This window comes from Pecten maximus, chromosome 15 (assembly GCF_902652985.1).
Source record: "Pecten maximus chromosome 15, xPecMax1.1, whole genome shotgun sequence".
Taxonomy (NCBI): Eukaryota; Metazoa; Mollusca; class Bivalvia; order Pectinida; family Pectinidae; genus Pecten; species Pecten maximus.
In genome coordinates, this window is record NC_047029.1 from 10205762 (window position 1) to 10231145 (window position 25384).

Sequence of the window (25384 nt, forward strand, 5' to 3'; positions counted from 1 at the left end):
TCTGTTCCCTTTCTGCCAAGGATGTCACTGACCAAATTTGGTTCAAATTCATTCATAACTTTATGACTAGTAGCGATTTAAAGGAGTAACCCTATTTCCCCTATTTGGCCCCGCCCCTCAGGTCCCTAGGGGTTCAGAGTAAAAATTTATACAAACTCTGTTCCCCTTCTGCCAAGGATGTTCCTGGCCAAATTTGGTTCAAATTCATTCATAACTTTATGACTAGTAGCGATTTAAAGGAGTAACCCTATTTCCCCTATTTGGCCCCGCCCCTCAGGCCCCTGGGGGTTCAGAGTAAAAATTTATACAAACTCTGTTCACCTTCTGCCAAGGATGTTCCTGACCAAATTTGGTTCAAATTCATTCATAACTTTATGACAAGTAGCGATTTAAAGGATTAACCCTATTTCCCCTATTTGGCCCCGCCCCTCAGGCCCCTGGGGGTTCAGAGTAAAACTGTATACAAACTCTGTTCCCCTTACCCCAAGGATGTTCCTGACCAAATTTGGTGAAAATCCATTCAATACTTTATGACTAGTAGCGATTTAAAGAAAAAGTTGACGGACGACGGACTACGGACGCCGGACGACGGACGCTGCACCATGGCATAAGCTCACCGGCCCTTCGGGCCAGGTGAGCTAATAATGTAAACACACAACATCAGTCAATGTTAGAGACATCAACTGTTGTACAATAATGTAAACATACACCATCAGTCAATGTTACAGACATCAACTGTTGTACAATAATGTAAACACACAACATCAGTCAATGTTAGAGACATCAACTGTTGTACAATAATGTAAACATACACCATCAGTCACTGTTAGAGATATCAACTGTTGTACAATAATGTAAACATACACCATCAGTCAATGTTAGAGATATCAACTGTTGTACAATAATGTAAACATACACCATCAGTCAATGTTAGACATCAACTGTTGTACAATAATGTAAACACACAACATCAGTCAATGTTAGAGACATCAACTGTTGTACAATAATGTAAACATACACCATCAGTCAATATTACAGACATCAACTGTTGTACAATAATGTAAACATACATCATCAGTCAATGTTAGAGACATCAACTGTTGTACAATAATGAAAACATACACCATCAGTCAATGTTACAGATATCAACTGTTGTACAATAATGTAAACATACACCATCAGTCAATATTACAGACATCAACTGTTGTACAATAATGTAAACATACATCATCAGTCAATGTTAGAGACATCAACTGTTGTACAATAATGTAAACACACAACATCAGTCAATGTTAGAGACATCAACTGTTGTACAATAATGTAAACATCAGTCAATATTACAGACATCAACTGTTGTACAATAATGTAAACATACACCATCAGTCAATGTTAGACATCAACTGTTGTACAATAATGTAAACATACACCATCAGTCAATGTTACAGACATCAACTGTTGTACAATAATGTAAACATCAGTCAATGTTAGAGACATCAACTGTTGTACAATAATGTAAACATCAGTCAATGTTACAGACATCAACTGTTGTACAATAATGTAAACATACACCATCAGTCAATGTTAGAGACATCAACTGTTGTACAATAATGTAAACATACAACATCAGTCAATGTTAGACATCAACTGTTGTACAATAATGTAAACATACACCATCAGTCAATGTTAGAGACATCGACTGTTGTACAATAATGTAAACATCAGTCAATGTTAGAGACATCAACTGTTGTACAATAATGTAAACATACACCATCAGTCAATGTTACAGACATCAACTGTTGTACAATAATGTAAACATCAGTCAATGTTACAGACATCAACTGTTGTACAATAATGTAAACATACACCATCAGTCAATGTTAGAGACATCAACTGTTGTACAATAATGTAAACATACACCATCAGTCAATGTTACAGACATCAACTGTTGTACAATAATGTAAACATCAGTCAATGTGAGAGACATCAACTGTTGTACAATAATGTAAACATCAGTCAATGTTAGAGACATCAACTGTTGTACAATAATGTAAACATCAGTCAATGTTAGACATCAACTGTTGTACAATAATGTAAACATCAGTCAATGTGAGAGACATCAACTGTTGTACAATAATGTAAACATCAGTCAATGTTAGAGACATCAACTGTTGTACAATAATGTAAACATCAGTCAATGTTAGAGACATCAACTGTTGTACAATAATGTAAACATCAGTCAATGTTAGAGACATCAACTGTTGTACAATAATGTAAACATCAGTCAATGTTAGAGACATCAACTGTTGTACAATAATGTAAACATCAGTCAATGTTACAGACATCAACTGTTGTACAATAATGTAAACATCAGTCAATGTTAGAGACATCAACTGTTGTACAATAATGTAAACATACACCATCAGTCAATGTTAGACATCAACTGTTGTACAATAATGTAAACATCAGTCAATGTTACAGACATCAACTGTTGTACAATAATGTAAACATCAGTCAATGTTAGAGACATCAACTGTTGTACAATAATGTAAACATCAGTCAATGTTACAGACATCAACTGTTGTACAATAATGTAAACATACACCATCAGTCAATGTTAGACATCAACTGTTGTACAATAATGTAAACATCAGTCAATGTTACAGACATCAACTGTTGTACAATAATGTAAACATCAGTCAATGTTAGAGACATCAACTGTTGTACAATAATGTAAACATCAGTCAATGTTACAGACATCAACTGTTGTACAATAATGTAAACATACACCATCAGTCAATGTTAGACATCAACTGTTGTACAATAATGTAAACATCAGTCAATGTTAGAGACATCAACTGTTGTACAATAATGTAAACATCAGTCAATGTTACAGACATCAACTGTTGTACAATAATGTAAACATACACCATCAGTCAATGTTAGACATCAACTGTTGTACAATAATGTAAACATCAGTCAATGTTACAGACATCAACTGTTGTACAATAATGTAAACATACACCATCAGTCAATGTTAGACATCAACTGTTGTACAATAATGTAAACATCAGTCAATGTTAGAGACATCAACTGTTGTACAATAATGTAAACATACACCATCAGTCAATGTTACAGACATCAACTGTTGTACAATAATGTAAATATACACCATCAGTCAATGTGAGAGACATCAACTGTTGTACAATAATGTAAACATACACCATCAGTCAATGTTAGACATCAACTGTTGTACAATAATGTAAACATACACCATCAGTCAATGTTACAGACATCAACTGTTGTACAATAATGTAAACATACACCATCAGTCAATGTTAGAGACATCGACTGTTGTACAATAATGTAAACATCAGTCAATGTTAGAGACATCAACTGTTGTACAATAATGTAAACACACAACATCAGTCAATGTTAGAGACATCAACTGTTGTACAATAATGTAAACATCAGTCAATGTTACAGACATCAACTGTTGTACAATAATGTAAACATACACAATCAGTCAATGTTACAGACATCAACTGTTGTACAATAATGTAAACATACACCATCAGTCAATGTTAGACATCAACTGTTGTACAATAATGTAAACATACACAATCAGTCAATGTTACAGACATCAACTGTTGTACAATAATGTAAACATACACCATCAGTCAATGTTACAGACATCAACTGTTGTACAATAATGTAAACATACACCATCAGTCAATGTTACAGACATCAACTGTTGTACAATAATGTAAACATCAGTCAATGTTACAGACATCAACTGTTGTACAATAATGTAAACATACACAATCAGTCAATGTTACAGACATCAACTGTTGTACAATAATGTAAACATACACCATCAGTCAATGTTAGACATCAACTGTTGTACAATAATGTAAACATACACAATCAGTCAATGTTACAGACATCAACTGTTGTACAATAATGTAAACATACACCATCAGTCAATGTTAGAGACATCAACTGTTGTACAATAATGTAAACATCAGTCAATGTTACAGACATCAACTGTTGTACAATAATGTAAACATACACCATCAGTCAATGTTACAGACATCAACTGTTGTACAATAATGTAAACATACACAATCAGTCAATGTTACAGACATCAACTGTTGTACAATAATGTAAACATACACCATCAGTCAATGTTAGAGACATCAACTGTTGTACAATAATGTAAACATCAGTCAATGTTAGAGACATCAACTGTTGTACAATAATGTAAACATCAGTCAATGTTACAGACATCAACTGTTGTACAATAATGTAAACATACACCATCAGTCAATGTTACAGACATCAACTGTTGTACAATAATGTAAACATACACAATCAGTCAATGTTACAGACATCAACTGTTGTACAATAATGTAAACATACACCATCAGTCAATGTTACAGACATCAACTGTTGTACAATAATGTAAACATACATCATCAGTCAATGATACAGACATCAACTGTTGTACAATAATGTAAACATCAGTCAATGTTACAGACGTCAACTGTTGTACAATAATGTAAACATACACCATCAGTCAATGTTACAGACATCAACTGTTGTACAATAATGTAAACATACACCATCAGTCAATGTTACAGACATCAACTGTTGTACAATAATGTAAACATACATCATCAGTCAATGATACAGACATCAACTGTTGTACAATAATGTAAACATCAGTCAATGTTACAGACGTCAACTGTTGTACAATAATGTAAACATACACCATCAGTCAATGTTACAGACATCAACTGTTGTACAATAATGTAAACATACACCATCAGTCAATGATACAGACATCAACTGTTGTACAATAATGTAAACATACACCATCAGTCAATGTTAGAGACATCAACTGTTGTACAATAATGTAAACATCAGTCAATGTGAGAGACATCAACTGTTGTACAATAATGTAAACATCAGTCAATGTTAGAGACATCAACTGTTGTACAATAATGTAAACATCAGTCAATGTTAGAGACATCAACTGTTGTACAATAATGTAAACATACACCATCAGTCAATGTTACAGACATCAACTGTTGTACAATAATGTAAACATACACAATCAGTCAATGTTACAGACATCAACTGTTGTACAATAATGTAAACATACATCATCAGTCAATGTTAGAGACATCAACTGTTGTACAATAATGTAAACATCAGTCAATGTTACACAGGTATTATGAATGTAAGCATACCAATATGTATACACCATAACACAATATCATGATATGATCATACACTGCTAGAGAGCCAACATCACAGATATCCAATATTTATTGTAATCTTTATATATGAACACATAAAATATATAATAATACATAACACAAGAAATTGAATAATAAATATAATACTATATTCAATCAAATTTGGTGTATATATTAAATCTATGATCCACCAATCTGTAGTGTATACCTAAGTTTATCCTAGGTAATGTTCACACCCATCAACTACATGCACACCATGTCTATCCTATGGAGGGTTAATCTTACTCCTGTCACCATTGTTATTAGTTCACTGACAATGTCATAACACCATTCCACCCATATCTCACCCTCAATAAATAAATCAGACATTTAATCAGCAACACCTCCACAAAACATATGTCACAATGTCTTGGATGCTGGTTGGGTGACCATGGTAACACACTCCCCTGTCACCTAGGCAACCAATTTAGATTTTGGACTGCGGAAGTGAAAGGGTATGTATGGGGGTCACCAACCCGACCACGTGGGTTTCCTCCAACAGCAAGTCCCTTTGCAGGCTACCATCCAGACCAGCAGGAGATATATTTATATTTTACGTTAATATGACTTGTATAGCAGTTGTTATAAAATAAATCACATTTCCACTGATATTTCACCTTGTCAACAGTGTTTTTTTAAATCCTCAAACTCCCTGGTACCTGATCTTCGGTTGTTCTGAATAGTGTTCACGCACAAAGATATATTACTTAAAATAATTACAGTTTTCAAAACAGCAACTACACAACACTTAAAAATTTGCAAAAGAAAAAAAAAAAGAAAAAAAAAAGTTCCAACTGACACTTGAACAACACTGTAAATCAAAATAATGAAATTTTAGCCAAGTCAGCAAAATAACCACAATATGATACAAACATATTACTGACGAAGTAAAACTGTAAATAAAGAAAAGATTTCCACCACGAGACACATGCTAAGGAGGTGAGAATTCAGTTACCACCGTCAGAAAAGCTTGGCTTCAGAGGCTGTTTATTGTTTTGGGCACCTGAGAGACTCAGCTTTCGTTTCTGGTTTATCAAATTATTTTTGGCTACTCCTGAAAGTGAACATGTAACCAGCATTGTCAGCTAATGAGGATCTAATCATGGCAGCTTCCATCCACATTCATTGTTATACATGTATTTGTTAATCTACACATGACATAAATATGTATTCAAATTAAATCCACCAGATTTATCGCTAGATTATTAACCCTCATATTTTTTTTTTTGGGGGGGGGGGGGGGGGGGGGGAATAAAAACTAAGAATTGAGAATTGAGAATAGAATTTCATGAGTATATTTCAAATTTTAGGAATTTGGCTTTGAATGAAGCAATTCCAATTGGAATGGGACCCATTTTCATCCCCAAACTATACGGTACCCTCAAAAATGGCCCTGTAACAACATGTATCTGTTCAATAAACTGCTGGGGAAAATTAACATACCTATACAAATTACTTTACGTGTGATCTATCTGTAATGATCCCAGATTTCTAAACTATATTTGGAAAGAGAATGTGGACCACTCCTTCTGAAGAGTCACATGCTAAATGTACCTAAAATTCTTCCATTGACATTTTGTATATAATTTTTTTTTTCAAATTTAAAATTGTTTGTAATATTATGCTAATTAGTGTTTGCAATTTTTCTGATCATTACACCCTTAGGGGGAAAAACTTTCTGTTTTAATAGTAAAACTATATACTTAAAATATTCTGATAATTTGTCCTAAAGTATGGCTGAACAAAATTTTCAGTTAATGCCTGTTAGAAGTTCTACAAGTCTCAAACACACAATCACATCAACATGTACAGGTTCTATATGAAGATTACATCAGCTATACACATAGCACAACCTCTTACCATCATCCTGGGAGCCACGCCACGAGTTAGGGAGTTCTCTACTGTTGGGCCGGTTATTGTGACATGCCACAGTGTTGAATTTGCTGGCCCCTCCACCAGGGGGCATCAACGGGCCCGCACCTCGGCCACCACCGCCTGGCGAAGGCTTGTTACCTAAGGGAAAAGGGTGTTAAAGCAGCTTGGTTAACATGGGAACTAGTGGGAGAGGAGAAATCAGCACCATGATGGGACGGAACCTCTACAATGTGAGGAGAAATCAGTACCATGATGGGACGGAACCTCTACAATGTGGAATCTTGTCTCTACACTTTAGTTAATGCATGCTCCTAGTAAGCAAAAAGTTGCTTCAAAAACAATTTTTTTTTCCTGAATATTTTTTGTGCAGAAACACAGAAATAGGGAATATACAGAATGGGATGATTATTTTTAATTCCTAGAAGACAATAGTCCATTATAATTATTTATATCCTAGACGACATGAGCCCATTATAGTTATTTATATCCTAGAAGACAATAGCCCATTATAATTATTCATAACCTAGAAGACATGAACTCTTTATATTATAATTATTTATGTTCTAGTAGATATAAGCCCTTTGTCAATTTTTTTTTCTTAGATTTTATTCGGATAGTCTACCTCATGAAAATGTGCCCAATTAAGTATAAGCTAATACCTTCAGTTACTTAGCCAGACTAAATGAATGTGAGGTTTTCTATTATTATTGACTATCCTTCTTACAACATATTACCGGGTATAGTTCTACCACCCTAAACTGCTAATAAAACCATGCATATCATTATATATGGTTAAAGTGAATCAGACCTGCACATTGTATTAAGAATGTACAGGGTTTTGGTGCCCTCGCAACATTCCTTATTCCATGTGAATAAAGCGATTGTTAAATGATTTTTACTACAATTATTCTTATATAATCATTGGTCAAAGTGTCAGATTTTTTAAATAGCTGGTTTTGCCAAAATTTAACATAGAGTGGTGAAATATTTTCAAAATACTGAACACTAGCTTTCACCCATGTGTACCGAACACTAGCTTTCACCCATGTGTTCTGAACACTAGCTTTCACCCATGTGTTCTGAACACTAGCTTTCACCCATGTGTACTCAACACTAGCTTTCACCCATGTGTACTCAACACTAGCTTTCACCCATGTGTACTCAACACTAGCTTTTACCCATGTGTTCTGAACACTAGCTTTCACCCATGTGTTCTGAACACTACCTTTCACCCATGTGTACATGTACTGAACACTAGCTTTCACCCATGTGTACTCAACACTAGCTTTCACCCATGTGTTCTGAACACTAGCTTTCACCCATGTGTACTCAACACTAGCTTTTACCCATGTGTACATGTACTGAACACTAGCTTTCACCCATGTGTACTCAACACTAGCTTTCACCCATGTGTACTCAACACTAGCTTTTACCCATGTGTACATGTACTCAACACTAGCTTTCACCCATGTGTACTCAACACTAGCTTTCACCCATGTGTACTGAACACTAGCTTTCACCCATGTGTACTGAACACTAGCTTTCACCCATGTGTACTGAACACTAGCTTTCACCCATGTGTACTGAACACTAGCTTTCACCCATGTGTACTGAACACTAGCTTTCACCCATGTGTACTGAACACTAGCTTTCACCCATGTGTACTGAACACTAGCTTTCACCCATGTGTACTCAACACTAGCTTTCACCCATGTGTACTCAACACTAGCTTTTACCCATGTGTACATGTACTGAACACTAGCTTTCACCCATGTGTACTGAACACTAGCTTTCACCCATGTGTACTCAACACTAGCTTTTACCCATGTGTACATGTACTGAACACTAGCTTTCACCCATGTGTACTCAACACTAGCTTTCACCCATGTGTACTCAACACTAGCTTTTACCCATGTGTACATGTACTGAACACTAGCTTTCACCCATGTGTACTCAACACTAGCTTTTACCCATGTGTACATGTACTGAACACTAGCTTTCACCCATATGTACTCAACACTAGCTTTCACCCATATGTACTCAACACTAGCTTTCACCCATATGTACTCAACACTAGCTTTCACCCATGTGTACTCAACACTAGCTTTCACCCATGTGTACTGAACACTAGCTTTCACCCATGTGTACTCAACACTAGCTTTCACCCATATGTACTCAACACTAGCTTTCACCCATGTGTACTCAACACTAGCTTTCACCCATGTGTACTGAACACTAGCTTTCACCAATGTGTGCCAAACACTAGCTTTCACCCATGTGTACTGAACACTAGCTTTCACCAATGTGTGCCAAACACTAGCTTTCACCCATGTGTACTGAACACTAGCTTTCACCAATGTGTGCCAAACACTAGCTTTCACCCATGTGTACTGAACACCAGCTTTCACCCATGTATACTGAACACTAGCTTTCACCCATGTGTACTGAACACTAGCTTTCACCAATGTGTGCCAAACACTAGCTTTCACCCATGTGTACTGAACACTAGCTTTCACCCATGTGTACTGAACACTAGCTTTCACCAATGTGTGCCAAACACTAGCTTTCACCCATGTGTACCGAACACTAGCTTTCACCCATGTGTACTGAACACTAGCTTTCACTCATGTGTACTGAACACCACTAGCTTTCACCCATGTGTACTGAACACTAGCTTTCACCCATGTGTACTCAACACTAGCTTTCACCATGTGTACATGTACTGAACACTAGCTTTCACCCATGTGTACTGAACACTAGCTTTCACCCATGTGTACTCAACACTAGCTTTCACCCATGTGTACTCAACACTAGCTTTCACCCATGTGTACTGAACACTAGCTTTCACCCATGTGTACTGAACACTAGCTTTCACCCATGTGTACTGAACACTAGCTTTCACCCATGTGTACTCAACACTAGCTTTCACCCATGTGTACTCAACACTAGCTTTTACCCATGTGTACATGTACTGAACACTAGCTTTCACCCATGTGTACTGAACACTAGCTTTCACCCATGTGTACTCAACACTAGCTTTCACCCATGTGTACTCAACACTAGCTTTTACCCATGTGTACATGTACTGAACACTAGCTTTCACCCATGTGTACTGAACACTAGCTTTCACCCATGTGTACTCAACACTAGCTTTCACCCATGTGTACTCAACACTAGCTTTTCACCCATGTGTACATGTACTGAACACTAGCTTTCACCCATGTGTACTGAACACTAGCTTTCACCCATATGTGTACTGAACACTAGCTTTCACCCATGTGTACTGAACACTACCTTTCACCCATGTGTGCCAAACACTAGCTTTCACCCATGTGTACTGAACACTAGCTTTCACCCATGTGTACTGAACACTACCTTTCACCCATGTGTACATGTACTGAACACTAGCTTTCACCCATGTGTACTCAACACTAGATTTCACCCATGTGTACTGAACACTAGCTTTCACCCATGTGTACTGAACACTAGCTTTCACCCATGTGTACTCAACACTAGCTTTCACCCATGTGTACTGAACACTAGCTTTTACCCATGTGTTCTGAACACTAGCTTTCACCCATGTGTACTGAACACTAGCTTTCACCCATGTGTACTGAACACTAGCTTTCACCCATGTGTACTGAACACTAGCTTTCACCCATATGTACTCAACACTAGCTTTCACCCATGTGTACTGAACACTAGCTTTCACCCATGTGTACTGAACACTAGCTTTCACCCATGTGTACTGAACACTAGCTTTCACCCATGTGTACTGAACACTAGCTTTCACCAATGTGTGCCAAACACTAGCTTTCACCAATGTGTGCCAAACACTAGCTTTCACCCATGTGTACTCAACACTAGCTTTCACCCATGTGTACTGAACACTAGCTTTCACCCATGTGTACTGAACACTAGCTTTCACCCATGTGTACTGAACACTAGCTTTCACCCATGTGTACTGAACACTAGCTTTCACCCATGTGTACTGAACACTACCTTTCACCCATGTGTACTGAACACTAGCTTTCACCCATGTGTACTCAACACTAGCTTTCACCCATGTGTACTCAACACTAGCTTTCACCCATGTGTACTGAACACTAGCTTTCACCCATGTGTACTCAACCCTAGCTTTCACCTATGTGTACTGAACACTAGCTTTCACCCATGTGTACTGAACACTAGCTTTCACCCATGTGTACTGAACACTAGCTTTCACCCATGTGTACTGAACACTAGCTTTCACCCATGTGTACTGAACACTACCTTTCACCCATGTGTACTGAACACTAGCTTTCACCCATGTGTACTCAACACTAGCTTTCACCCATGTGTACTCAACACTAGCTTTCACCCATGTGTACTGAACACTAGCTTTCACCCATGTGTACTGAACACTAGCTTTCACCCATATGTACTCAACACTAGCTTTCACCCATATGTACTCAACACTAGCTTTCACCCATGTGTACTGAACACTAGCTTTCACCCATGTGTACTGAACTAGCTTTCACCCATGTGTACTGAACACTAGCTTTCACCCATGTGTACTCAACACTAGCTTTCACCCATGTGTACTGAACACTAGCTTTCACCCATGTGTACTGAACTAGCTTTCACCCATGTGTACTGAACACTAGCTTTCACCCATGTGTACTCAACCCTAGCTTTCACCTATGTGTACTGAACACTAGCTTTCACCCATGTGTACTGAACACTAGCTTTCACCCATGTGTACTCAACACTAGCTTTCACCCATGTGTACTGAACACTAGCTTTCACCCATGTGTATTATCTTTTGGGTTGGTGGAGGGAAGTGATTGTGTGTCGGACAAGTTTCCACTTTATCTATAACAGTTGTGATAAACTACACCAATCCACCAGTTATTATCACTAACAGTAACCAGGAAGTTTTCATCTAAATTAAAGCAAAATGAGGTCTCTTATCCAGTGCAGGCATCATTTTAAACGGAAGTACTGTGGGATATGTATAAATTTATGGATAGCCTTTCCTCCTAATTCAACACCTCTCTTGACAGTTTACCAGAAATGGACATGGTTTATGTAAAACTGATACATATGTATCAATTTCAATGAAATTAAAAACTTAAAATTCATGATTGACTGACTAATTACAAGCTTGTTTAAAATCATGTTGATATTAACCACATTTCTGAGTTTCAACAAAAACAATTTGGAATAATTTAGTTCAAGAACTGAATGTTTGAGGTGAGAACACTAGGAAATGATCAGCATTGATCACTACATTCAATATGGAACTAATTAATAATAATATGATAATTGCAAAAATAGTCAAATTCATTACATAGATGTGTATGCTAAATGATTTCAGTTACAAGTTAATACATCGATAGAAAAAAAAATCAATATTTGTAAAAAAATAAATTTTGAAAGAGAATGGATGCTTTCATGCACTTGAAATATCCTATCTGATTAATTAACTCATATCTTTAACTGCGCTCCCGTTTCGTAACTACACTCTACTTTCCTCTATTGACCGGGATCGCAGATCAAGATATGATTTTAATCAGATTGTGAAAAATCCTTTGAATACCTGGTATTCCTTGCAATGATAACAGAAACGAATTAACTAACTTCTTTTTACCATTTCAATTTTCTACTATTGTAACCACCTGATAATAAGCCATGCCAAGTAATAAGCTCAACAATGTCTATTGTACCTTAGTGAAAATACTACCAAAGCTTATTCATTGTCCTGCAATAAGCAAGCCTCAATTAATGTTAAGTTTGTCCCCCAGGCTTATTCCAGGATAAGTATATGGTAAGCATCATTCGGGATCAATGTTTGTGGAAGTCACCATTACAATCTGAACCCATCCACCACCGTATTGTCGTGATAACTTGTAGGTTTCCTACATATGTTAGTCAGTAATTATACCTCCTACAACTGGGCCACTACGGTCGTTGGTGACAGTTTTTTTCAGTGCTGCTCCCTTGTGAATGGCACTGAGCAAAGCCCCTCGCTCATTTGCCCCTCCTGACTTTTTTGCCACGGGACGACCACTGGATTTGACCGTGGGGGGAGGGGGTGCCCCAGGGGGTGGGGGTGGCGGAGGGGGCGGCATCACTGTAAGTCCTCAGGGGTCAACCGTCTACCTGAAATGAAAAAAAAAATAGCACATATATTGAAGGTACATTGAGATTTCTATAGTGTTTTGTCACTCATAACAAGGTCTTTCCTGTTTTTTTCAAATGTAACATTTTAACATAGATCTTGATGGACCCACAGAAATAATTAAAACAGTCCTTGAAAGCCTTTGTCTAGGCTAGGCTACAAGCAACATAAAATTACCAGACATGTGGGACTGTCCTTACATCATAACTTCTGTCCAACTCATCAAACCATTTATTAGTGTGCAATAAAAGGACCTTGTATAGCCGAGCTGCTTCCCCACTGTATTGTAAGTTTCAATATAAATAAAAGAAATGGACATAGTATTTAAACATTTCTCAAGTCATCAATTTATAAATTTCATGTGTAGGACAGAATATCAGTATATTGATGGAGAGAATACCTAGCTACAATTATACGTGTGTTTAGTTGTCAGATATTATCTACACTTTTATTGTGCGGCTAACTTTTATACCTGGTCAACTTGTTACTTCTTTCTCTAGACTTACATAATTTAAATTACTTACACTTTGTGTCGGATTTCTTTTCACATTAATATTCAAAAAGAGTCAATCGCGAATCCTTTGCAATTATTTGTATGTGAATCACACTCTTGGATGGCGGCCAATTCAAACTAATAAGTATCCGATTTTGGAGTCTTGCAGCGTCCGCATGACTCTTTATATTTAATTAGTTCAATTTTAATTAATTTTATATCATCATTTAATCTTTTCAAAAGAGAATGTTCCAATCTTTGTTATATATCTGTACTGTGGAGGAAAATTCAACAAATCTTTGCAAGTAAAAGAGTAAAGGTCATGCAATGAAGGATCGCCTTTATAAAGATCCATATCATTAGCGATCAGAATTTACACATAATACTTGTTCATCTCATTACTTTTCCTTTTTCTGGTATACATCACACTACATATCCACTCCAGAATTCTTGCTTCACTTTCAAGCGAACTTCAATTTGGTAAAGAGCTTCAGTCTTTGAAGTATACACATATCTCATATATTGTGTGCATTAACAGTAATCGCTGAAGGTTTTACTAGATAGCCTCTTGTTTTTTATCGTAAATCAGCATATAAACCGGAGTTCTTACACACAGATTAAAAGATCAGACAACTCTGCTATTAAAATAACATACACTAAACACATATTTCCAACTAAAGTCAATAACAAGACTAAAACCTTGAATCATGTCAAGCTAACAAAACTTATACCTCCTCATCAGGACACCAGGGCCAGGGTAGTAATATAAACAGCTGTTGCTTATATAGATACAACTCTAGAGATTGTGTCATAGTGAGATAAAAACAAACCTAATATAACTAAATATAAACTCTTTATCGAATCTGTCCAACCCAACACAGAAGCAAAAACATGATATACTAAATATATACTCTTCATCAAAAATGTCCAACCCAGCAGCGACCTGATATAACTAAATATATACTTTATCCAATTTATACTCTAGATCCATTATGTCCAACCCAGCAGCACCCCTTGGATCTTCCGTCATACCTAGCTATATATATAGCCTGTTAAGATATTTTTCAGTACCACCAAACATTTTAATATGAATTTGCCAATGAAATTGAATTTCCTGATAAATGAAAGAATCGAAGAAGCCTGACCATGTTACATCCTATTAGTAGCTATGTCTACTCAGGATCGATGTTGTTTGGTCAATCAATTTAAAAATTTATCATTCCAGCTTTGCTATATATTTTATGCATTTTGTGGACAAGCTTAAGGCTTTTTATTAGGTTTCTTATTCAACATTATATAACTATATATACATTATTACTGTTGAATTTTCTGTTAAAATATGTATACAATGTGTCTGTTGTAATCATATATACGTGTATATCAATATGACATGTATCAATTCTGATTTGAAGCGAAATACATACAGGTCAAATATACACTATATAAAAGAGAAATCCAGTAATTACATATAATTACACAGGTATAAAGTTGCTACATGAAAACAGTATAAATCCACCAGTTTATCAAATATCTAGATACATTCACAGGGGCTTGACACATTCCTATCTATATATACAAGAGATCCCAGAGGGATCTTGGCGCCCACCATTGAATGATCTTCATAGGTGCCATGTCAGATTGATCTTTTCTCTACTTTTCCCTTCATTTTACTAATCTGTGCAAATTGAGACATCCCTCCAGTACTTTTCAAACAAGGGAATCCTAGCTATATAAGAAATTTGAGATTTAACGATAATGGCTGTTTGTTTGCCAGGTTGTTTTCAGGACAGACTGGTCCAAAAATGCAATACAAGGGACCAAGGGGAACCTACTTATGAAATTTGAGAAAGATCCATTCAGTACTTTGAGAAATAGAGATAACAAACTTCAATTGTCAAAATCCAAGATGGCTGCCTGTCGGCCATGTTATTTTCCGATTGGTCTCAAATCGCAATATGCATAACTAGGCACCAAGGGAAACTTACATATGAAATTTGAGAAAGATCCCTTCAGTACTTTCTCAGAAATAGCGATAACAAACTTCAATTGTCAAAATCCAAGATGGCTGCCTGTCGGCCATGTTGTTTTCTGATTGGTCTCAAAACGCAATATGCATAACTAGGCACCAAGGGAAGCCTACATATGAAATTTCAGAAAGATCCATTCAGTACTTTCTCAGAAATAGTGATAACAAACTTCAATTGTCAAAATCCAAGATGGCTGCCTGTCGGCCATGTTGTTTTCAGATTGGTCTCAAAACGCAATATGCATAACTAGGCACCAAGGGAAACTTACATATGAAATTTGAGAAAGATCCCTTAAATACTTTCTCAGAAATAGTGATAACAAACTTCAATTGTCAAAATTTGATGATGATGGTGGGCTAATAAAAGCCAGAATGAAAAATAAACCGCAGGGTTTGATCCTAAACACACGACAGTACCTAAAGACCGGGATATTGTATTCTAAATCCATCACGACTCCGTCAGACAATCGCCTGGATCAGAAGCTTAGAAAGTGTTTTTCCGTTTTTTTAATGGTAATTATAAGTGAATATGTATAAAAACCTTTAGAACCATGCTAGAAGAGGAGGGGTTTTTATCAATGTAATTATTGGAGCATGAATTCATTTTGTGTTGTGAATGTGATGTAATGATTGATCGTTGTATATGAAGGCTCAGTGTGTCAATGGTCTCGGTAAATTAGAAGGGAAATCTACATGTAATTGTGAAATAATGATTAATTATTACAGCATAAATTAGTGTTTTCAGTGTGTATGTATGATCATTCCATCATGACAAAGTTCAGGAATATCAGCAGATTTATAATATAAGTTTGGGAATATAAACATATTATATTTATATAAGTTTGGGAATATCAGCAGATTTATATAAGTTTGGGAATATCTGCAGATTTATATAAGTTTGGGAATATTTAATTTCGGGAATATTATAACAGATAAGTTTCAGAAAATTAACAAATTTATAAGACTTTGTGAATCTTAAAATGCAGCAGATTTATATACATGAGCCTTTAATACTCTGTACAACATGCACTACTCATATGTAGTCAGCCGACAATAGTTATTGAATGTCATATACAATGTACTTGAGAACATATGCTTTGATGTGAAAATGTCAGTCAAACATCAAGGTCAAAGATCAATACCAATCCTTGCATAAGGGCCATTGTGTATAAGACTATGGCTCTGCACATTCTGAAACTGATGCCACATTCTGAAACTGAGATTGGCATATTGTATGTATACATGCACCATTGATCAGGAAAACCAGGTTTACTAATTTAGAATGACAATGCATGTGAAATCAAAAAGGTGTGTCAAAATAATTAAACAAAGGAAAAAAGTCATATTACTGAGAATTTACTTTGTATTTCAGGTCACTCTATCAACTGCTATGCTTTCCAGAGAAATTGAAGTAAAATGCCTGATTACTACCAATGATAGCTAAAACAGTACAGGATTGTCTGTGATCCAGCTTCCTCTGAGAAACACAAACTGTCCTGAATCAATCCACACACTTCAGACCACCACTGGACAGGTTGCAGTCCAGATCTGATGCTCTTGTTGCTCATCTATAAAAACTTCTCTTGGTCCCTCTTTTTTTATGCCGTCAATCACAAATTACCGTTTACTATTATAATGCAATGAATTAAATTTTGGTTTTAAGAAAGATCACAAACTTTGCTGGCTATTAAGGCTTCTATGAAATAATATTGTAAATGATGTGGATGACCTGGGGCCAGTTTAATTTCCTTAACTTAAAATTTTCCTCAAGAAATTACAAGGGTTTAAAACGACTATTACCTAAGATTTGGTTACAATCGGTAATATATGAATTACCTAGTAGATCATTTTTTTAAGATACATATCATCCAAGAACTGTTGCAGTCACTTTTAAGATATTAATAGACAGTGGCGCTAGTTTTGTAACAAACTCTTGGAAAATATGTTAATGTCTTTTTCTCCTATAGTAATATTTAACATCACTTTAAGGAAGGTTTCTTTTAACTAATATTTTTTTCAGTTAAAATCTGTTACTTTATCCTTTGGAAACTCTTAAGTTAATGATGGATGATAAAACCTAGACCTGATAGATAAGTACGATTATACATGTACATACATAGTAAAACAACCTTTACTTACATGTATACCTGTGTCTGACATCGCTATAGAACCATTCCAAATGTATCAATACTCCATACAACAAGGTATAAACACTGAAATCTGTCAGTCCACGAGTTAGATCTTTAACTGAACAGTTTAAATACATCTAACCTTACATGTTCCATCTAAACAATGAGAGAACGGATTCATACTTATAGCAGGTTATATATAGGGCACACACACACAGTCATCTTTTCTTCCTCATCGTCATGACCTGACATTGTTTTGATAACAATAGAAACAATTACTTTGAAACTCTTATAAAATGTACCAGTCATGATAAACATACACCAGTAACTCCTATACTACTTCAGAGTCAGTTTATACACAAACTATCCAATTATAATTATCACAGTACGTAGTCATATCCAATCAGGAGCCCTTAAAATGGTCCTGTGTTCAGTAGCAACACAAACTATTAGGAGTCTTATACTAATAATTGTTATGAATCATGTATTCATTATGGAAATATATTTTAAATACACACAGTATTTGCCAATTTCAGCATATAACAGAATTAAGAGCGAGTCAGTGTGACTGTATCGTAGCTTTTATAGAATAGGTCAGAATCGATCAACCATGGAAATTTGTCATTCAAGGGATTATCATCAAAAACATGCAATTATATGTCAATTAGAAGTCTTTAAATGTTGCATCTATGTAACCCCTTGCCAACAACTACTAAGATATTTTTGTTTTTAAAGCTTCTTTGAAAGTAGGATGTATGTTTTCCCAACAACAAATTATGAAATGAATGAGGGGATTCAAATTTCACATGGAACGGAACATAATTTAATTTTTAACTAATATAAAAGAAATTATCATGATAGCAAGCAATATGTTGATGAACAGATTGTAATACTAGATCAAATTACATTTCACAGGCTAGAAATATTAATGCAATCTTCTCGACTCAATATTGTCCATGAGACCTCATGACTATCCAAAATGGATTTGGACATAAAAAATATTGTAGCATTATATCTTTATGATTTTTCATTTAAAAGGACATATTTCAATGCCACAAATAATATCAATACTCTTAACTTCCAGGAAATTTATGTATGTACACTGCATTGTGCAATGAAATCATGTTTTTGTTTCTTACCTGCACATGAGTATATGTACATTGTAAGTTATATAAATACACAATCAGTATTTAATTCAAATTCATAATGAGCGATCTATGGTGTTCTTGTCAAAAAACAAGTTGTCGAAAAGCAGGCCTCAACTCTGCACTATCTATGTTTTCAGGACATCTGCACTGTATATCATTCATCTGGGTAATTTGTAAAATCTACCACTTGTCTGAAAACTTTTTGATTACAATTAATAAACAAATAAATTGCATGCAGTAGACTACAAGGAAAATTGTTGACTACATTAAAAATCGTTTTCTCAAATGGTTTGCCAACAGCCTCAGGTATTGAAATACAGAATGGTACAACCACATTTTTGCATACCTCACATGTACACAATGTATGGAAGGGTATTGGGGATCGAATTGGGGGATAGCTGCACCAAAATCGTGATCGGTATAATTGTAATGCAATTGCAAACAAACCTAGTTCCATATTCGACTTAGCCAATAGGATTCCATATATCATATGCATGTAATGTTTTTCTCTTCATGAGCTGTCAACTGATCTCTGGTATGTTCCACGACTTTCAAAACTTTTGTAATGCAGTGAATTTTCAACTGGCTGAGAAGAGGTTGCAACTGATTATGGTGCAGAAATTGTCTTCATGATGAAGTGAGGTGGTAGAAAAATAGTGTCATGCTCTGTATATGGCACCCTCCCTAAATATACCAGATAATGTAAGGTGGGCATCTAGTGATATCTGGACATAAAGCTTGAAGTTTATTACCGCAGTATATAACTACCAACACATAATATTAATGAAATCATACAACAATGAAATCATACAACAATCAATTTTATAAATAACAAGCATACTGAACATTGCTGTACATGTCTCCTACTGGCCCCTGACTATGAACATTGCTGTCTATATGTCCCCTATACTACTGGCCCCTGACTATGAACATTGCTGTCTATATGTCCCCTATACTACTGGCCCCTGACTATGAACATTGCTGTCTATATGTCCCCTAGCTATATATATACTACTGGCCCCTGACTATGAACATTGCTGTCTATATGTCCCCTATACTACTGGCCCCTGACTATGAACATTGCTGTCTATATGTCCCCTATACTACTGGCCCCTGACTATGAACATTGCTGTCTATATGTCCCCTATACTACTGGCCCCTGACTATGAACATTGCTGTCTATATGTCCCTATACTACTGGCCCCTGACTATGAACATTGCTGTCTATATGTCCCCTATACTACTGGCCCCTGACTATGAACATTGCTGTCTATATGTCCCCTATACTACTGGCCCCTGACTATGAACATTGCTGTCTATATGTCCCCTAGCTATATATATATATACTACTGGCCCCTGACTATGAACATTGCTGTCTATATGTCCCCTATACTACTGGCCCCTGACTATGAACATTGCTGTCTATATGTCCCCTATACTACTGGCCCCTGACTATGAACATTGCTGTCTATATGTCCCCTAGCTATATATATATACTACTGGCCCCTGACTATGAACATTGCTGTCTATATGTCCCCTATACTACTGGCCCCTGACTATGAACATTGCTGTCTATATATATGTCCCCTATACTACTGGCTCCTGACTATGAACATTGCTGTCTATATGTCCCCTAAACTACTGGCCCCTGATCACTATGAACATTGCTATACATGTCCCCTACTGGACCCTGATTATGGCCCTTTGCAAGTGTCTGAAGTTTGATCCAAATCTCTCAAGAAACAAAGCCTCACAATGATTTTCTAAAAGTACTTAGTGACCTTGACCCAACAACCTTGAGACTTGTACTTGTCTTGGGATAATAATTGTGTGAAATTTCAAAATCCCTCATGGAATGAAGCCTGTAGAGTGCTGACAAACTTCAGTGTTTAATATATATATGTAGACAGCAGGTAGAGAGAATAGCCCCACCCCCTCCCGGTTTCAGACAAGAGACTATTATATACAGATCAATCATACCAAATCTCTTTTTATAGTATAAGTGACCTTGGCATGCTGAACTGAGTTAACATTTTGTAGTTCTAATCACAAATTTGTAAATAGCAACATACTTGTGGTGAAACAGGAGTCATTGTATATATTGGTGTTATTATACAGCCCCAAGTCATAATTTGGGAACAGAAATTGCTATCTGAAAAGGTCTGATACATATGTACATAAACCACACCATAATAAGCATCCCCCCTGCCTATGTTAGGTTGTACTTGACATATATAATACATGTGTGAAAAATTCAATTTGTGTTCATATACTTGGGAATGTAAAACGTACCTGGAATGCAGGGTTCACCCTGGACCAAAAAGCAAAATTAAAGATAATGGGCCATTTTGACAGATTTCAGAAATGTGACGACCAAAACATAGAAAATTCAAATAATTTGAAAATTTTGGTGGGCCATTTTAGAAAATATGGGGCTAATGGCCCCCATGGCCCCTTCCAAAGTTATCCCTGGTAATGTAAACTGGGAATGCAAAGTGTTTCAGACAAGACTGCTCAGATAAGGGAACGGCTAGATTCATATTGCCGTCCTGTCTCTATGACAACTCATCACAAGAACAAACTTTTACAGAGTGAAGCGTTGTTCCCATTAATCTATTTAGTCCTCAATTAGTCATTTCACCAAGGACTATCAGAAACAGTCCGAGGTAATATGCTCCCATCAGAGATCTTTAAACATTGATCACGGATCGACAGCCTCATGCAAACCATAATACGCCAGAAAATGCATTCGGTCTTCGCATTCAGCCATTGATCCAGGTCTCTTATCTATAACACGACACATCAAATGCTGGCCCATTGATTTAATTCTGAAAAGGTGATATAACGTACAGATCTAAAGTGGCCTATATACGGACGGTCTTTAAAATCAATTCCCTGATCTTTATATCAAGATGTGTTTGTCATAAGACAGTCATTATATCATCCTTACTTTTAATGTACATATTACCCCCAAGTAAAAAAAAAACTATTTTTTCTCAAAAACGATGAAAAGATCTCTGAAAATATAATTATTGGTTTTGAAGATCTAAGTCATCTGTACTTTTGACATTGCACGAGTTGAAAGCCATATAATTATAACATTGCAGTATATAGAAGCTCTTTCAACACATTTAACTTACTAATTCATAAAGCCTTAATCTTTAAGACTTATCGTTATTAGACATCTGATATATTTATACAGAATTTATTCTAATCTGACTACATATACCTGGTAAACTAAGTTGTACAAGTCAATATTGGAGAAGAAATATATAGATTTTATATAAATTTCTCAACATATAATGTTTTTAACCCAAAAATACAGCAAAAAGAAATGAAATTCTCATAATCTGTAGGATGTGCTGAGATGTCCATTCTACAATGCAACTACATTTGATTGGTTGGAATGACATTGATACGTTTTGAGAAACTGAGATATATAATTTAAGCACAGCATCTTTATTTCAAGAGTCCCTGGACCATATAGTTTGGACGATATACATGCACACTAGCAAATGCAAATATGTGATCTATAAGTATGTACCAACTTTGGTTGAATTTGGACAAATACTTTTAAGCAATGGATCTCAATGCAAAACTTTAAAAGTGAAATGTCAATGATGACGTCGTTATAACACCACAGTCTTAGTACTTCATGATCAGCAAACACAAACATGCAGTCCATAAGGACCTCGTCTCATGGATAATAATGATTAGTCTGGCAAAGGAAATTTACCTTTACCCAGGAGGATATGTTTGGTCACGAGCCTCAACATTTTTTTAGAAAAACAAAAACTTGCAGGATCAGTAACAAAATTTGAGCCTAATCGATAATCGATTATAAAAATACAAACAGATTCACGACACTACAAACCATTACTTATTTGTGACATCTATAGCTACTTTTCAATGGCGTTCTAAATCAGTGAAATCCAAAAGAAATAAGTTGCTCTGAATGAAGAGAAGAGATAAAGATCCAATATATATACGCCTAAATCAGTGAAATCCAAAAGAAATAAGTTGCTCTGAATGAAGAGAAGAGATAAAGATCCAATATATACAGTAACTATATATATATAGGTAGATAATGCAATGGAGACTATGTCCAGCCTTCACTCAGATTGACTTCTATGACCAATGCCTATAAATCAGACCTCCAGTTTTAATCAGGGTCAGTTTAAAAATGGCCACCACTGTCAGGACAGAAGGTGCATACCATCATGTAGCAGGTCTATTATGTCAGGTTGAAGGGATTCGAGATAATGTTGTCTAAATCCCAACCCGTTTTTCTCTATATGCATACGGATACAAAGTGTAAAGAAGTTTTGGAGTATCCACATTAAACAGGACGATATAGCTAAAAAAAAGCTATAGATCATCAGAAAATTCAGATATATCAAAGAGACAAGACAATAATTATAAGCAACCTGGCCTGTAGTCGTGGGGGTTTCCGATGATGATCTGGCCCTACACTTTGTGCGTATCGCAAAGTAATCCTAAGAATTATCAATATTATATGCTGACTCTGTGGAGTAATGAGTAGCATATATAATAGGTAAGCATAACTATATAAGGTTGGGAAAAATCATCAACTTCCGTATAAATTTTCATACAATAACATGCCTATGGTATAAGCCAAATGAGGTATCGCTTTGTAGCTAAAGATAGCCAATATCACTAGAAACGTTTTTTTTTTTAAATGTCCGTCCAAGTCACATTTATAATAAGGTATTAACAATCATTCAAATTTATGCAAGACAGAAAGTACCAAAAATTGATGCATTTCTTACGGCAGTAAGAGCAAGTTTCTAAGTAGACAACCCTTTCATTAAACATTTTTAACTAAAATATTATTTACCCTGTTGTAATGTGCCATTATAAATAATATTTCATAAAATTCACTGTTCAAAGCGATTTTGGCTATTTTTATTAACAAATCCATACTCCAACTTGTCTATTGTATATATACTACCTAAGTTTGCGGTTTCCCCCAACCTGACTATATTACAGAAGCCAGGTAAAGACTGTCAAGTGCAGGGGGTGATTTTGGGGTGCTATATTTATATTTTGGTTGTGGCATTCATATCTCATGACATCAGGACACAATGATACACTGTGTATACTACCATAAACTGTGTATCATAACCACGGTAATGTTAGCATGCTATGCATTCCATATTATGCAATAGATTATAGAGGGTCTGATAGATTTGATGTCAATATCGTGTTGTGTATTGGAGTCCTATGGAGGTAACGATACCTGCACTTGCAGAATTGCTCCCTACCACTTCACTTCCTCTACAACTTCTCTGAAGTCTTTCCGCCCATTGACATCAAATAAATATGAAGGGTTACGCTGCAGTGAGTAATGAGAGTCTCGGGTCAGCCCGAGGGTGTGTCCACTTCACGTGAATTATGGTCAGGTAACTTGAATGGACAATAAAAACAAACAGGGCCCCGTGTATTTGAACTTTCCGTTTTTAGGGTCATGGTATATAACAAGAAAGTGTCAATATTAACGCGGTTGGGAAATCCTCAAGGATATAAAGACACATTGCTAGTTATCAAATTACACGCATAACTTGAAATCTTTCCCATATTTGATAGTTCACTGGGGACACCCATAACTCATATCAACACACCTACCTATTCGTCAGATGTTATTTTGTTTTGTGGTATCTAGTCACGATACAAACCTTTGTTGATCTATTAGCTGATTAAATCTTTGTCAAATCCTTTCTCTGGGGTCATCCTGGCTTCATTGAAGCCTCAAGTGTTTCTAAAACATTCAATATCCACACCCGGAAGAGAGGAACAGTAAATTCTTAGCAGGAAACACATATGCTTGATACCAAGATGGCGTATCAGATCGGGCTGTCGGGTCACGAAAATTGACCAATTACAAAACCTTATATCCGCGAAGGAAATTATTCATCTGTGTCATTGAAACGTTTACATGATATAAATGCAGGATATTTGTGTGTTTTTAATTTATCATTACAACAGATGCATGCGGTAATTGATACAAAGACGATTTCAAACAAAAGTTTGTTATCTTAGTCAATTAGCAAATCATAAAAGCAAATGAAGTCTTACAATTCTAAGCTTTCTTTTGATGAAGATCACTTCCGGGTTACGGCGATGATGTTTTCGCGGGAAATATGAATATATATATTTATATGTATATAGATCTCTGGTGCTATTAAAAACCGATATGTAACCATATACTATGATTGCTTGTATGGATATG

General features: G+C 35.9%; 1 protein-coding gene across 2 annotated transcripts in view; it reads right to left on the reverse strand.

Annotated features, from left to right (window-relative positions):
- The window catches only part of LOC117343151 (basic salivary proline-rich protein 1-like), a 45068-nt gene extending 20065 nt beyond the window's left edge, over positions 1–25003 (reverse strand). Inside the window, exons 1-4 of one of the 2 annotated variants that reach the window (XM_033905474.1) lie at positions 24831–25003; positions 13102–13319; positions 7161–7313; positions 6256–6354 (exon numbers count right to left, since the gene is read on the reverse strand). In XM_033905474.1, coding sequence (XP_033761365.1) covers positions 6256–6354; positions 7161–7313; positions 13102–13288 — 439 coding nt within the window. In that variant the 5' untranslated portion in view covers positions 13289–13319; positions 24831–25003. The remainder of the gene's footprint in view (positions 1–6255; positions 6355–7160; positions 7314–13101; positions 13320–24830) is intronic. The other variant, XM_033905475.1, reaches the window with a different exon arrangement.
- Between the last annotated feature and the right edge of the window lie 381 nt (positions 25004–25384).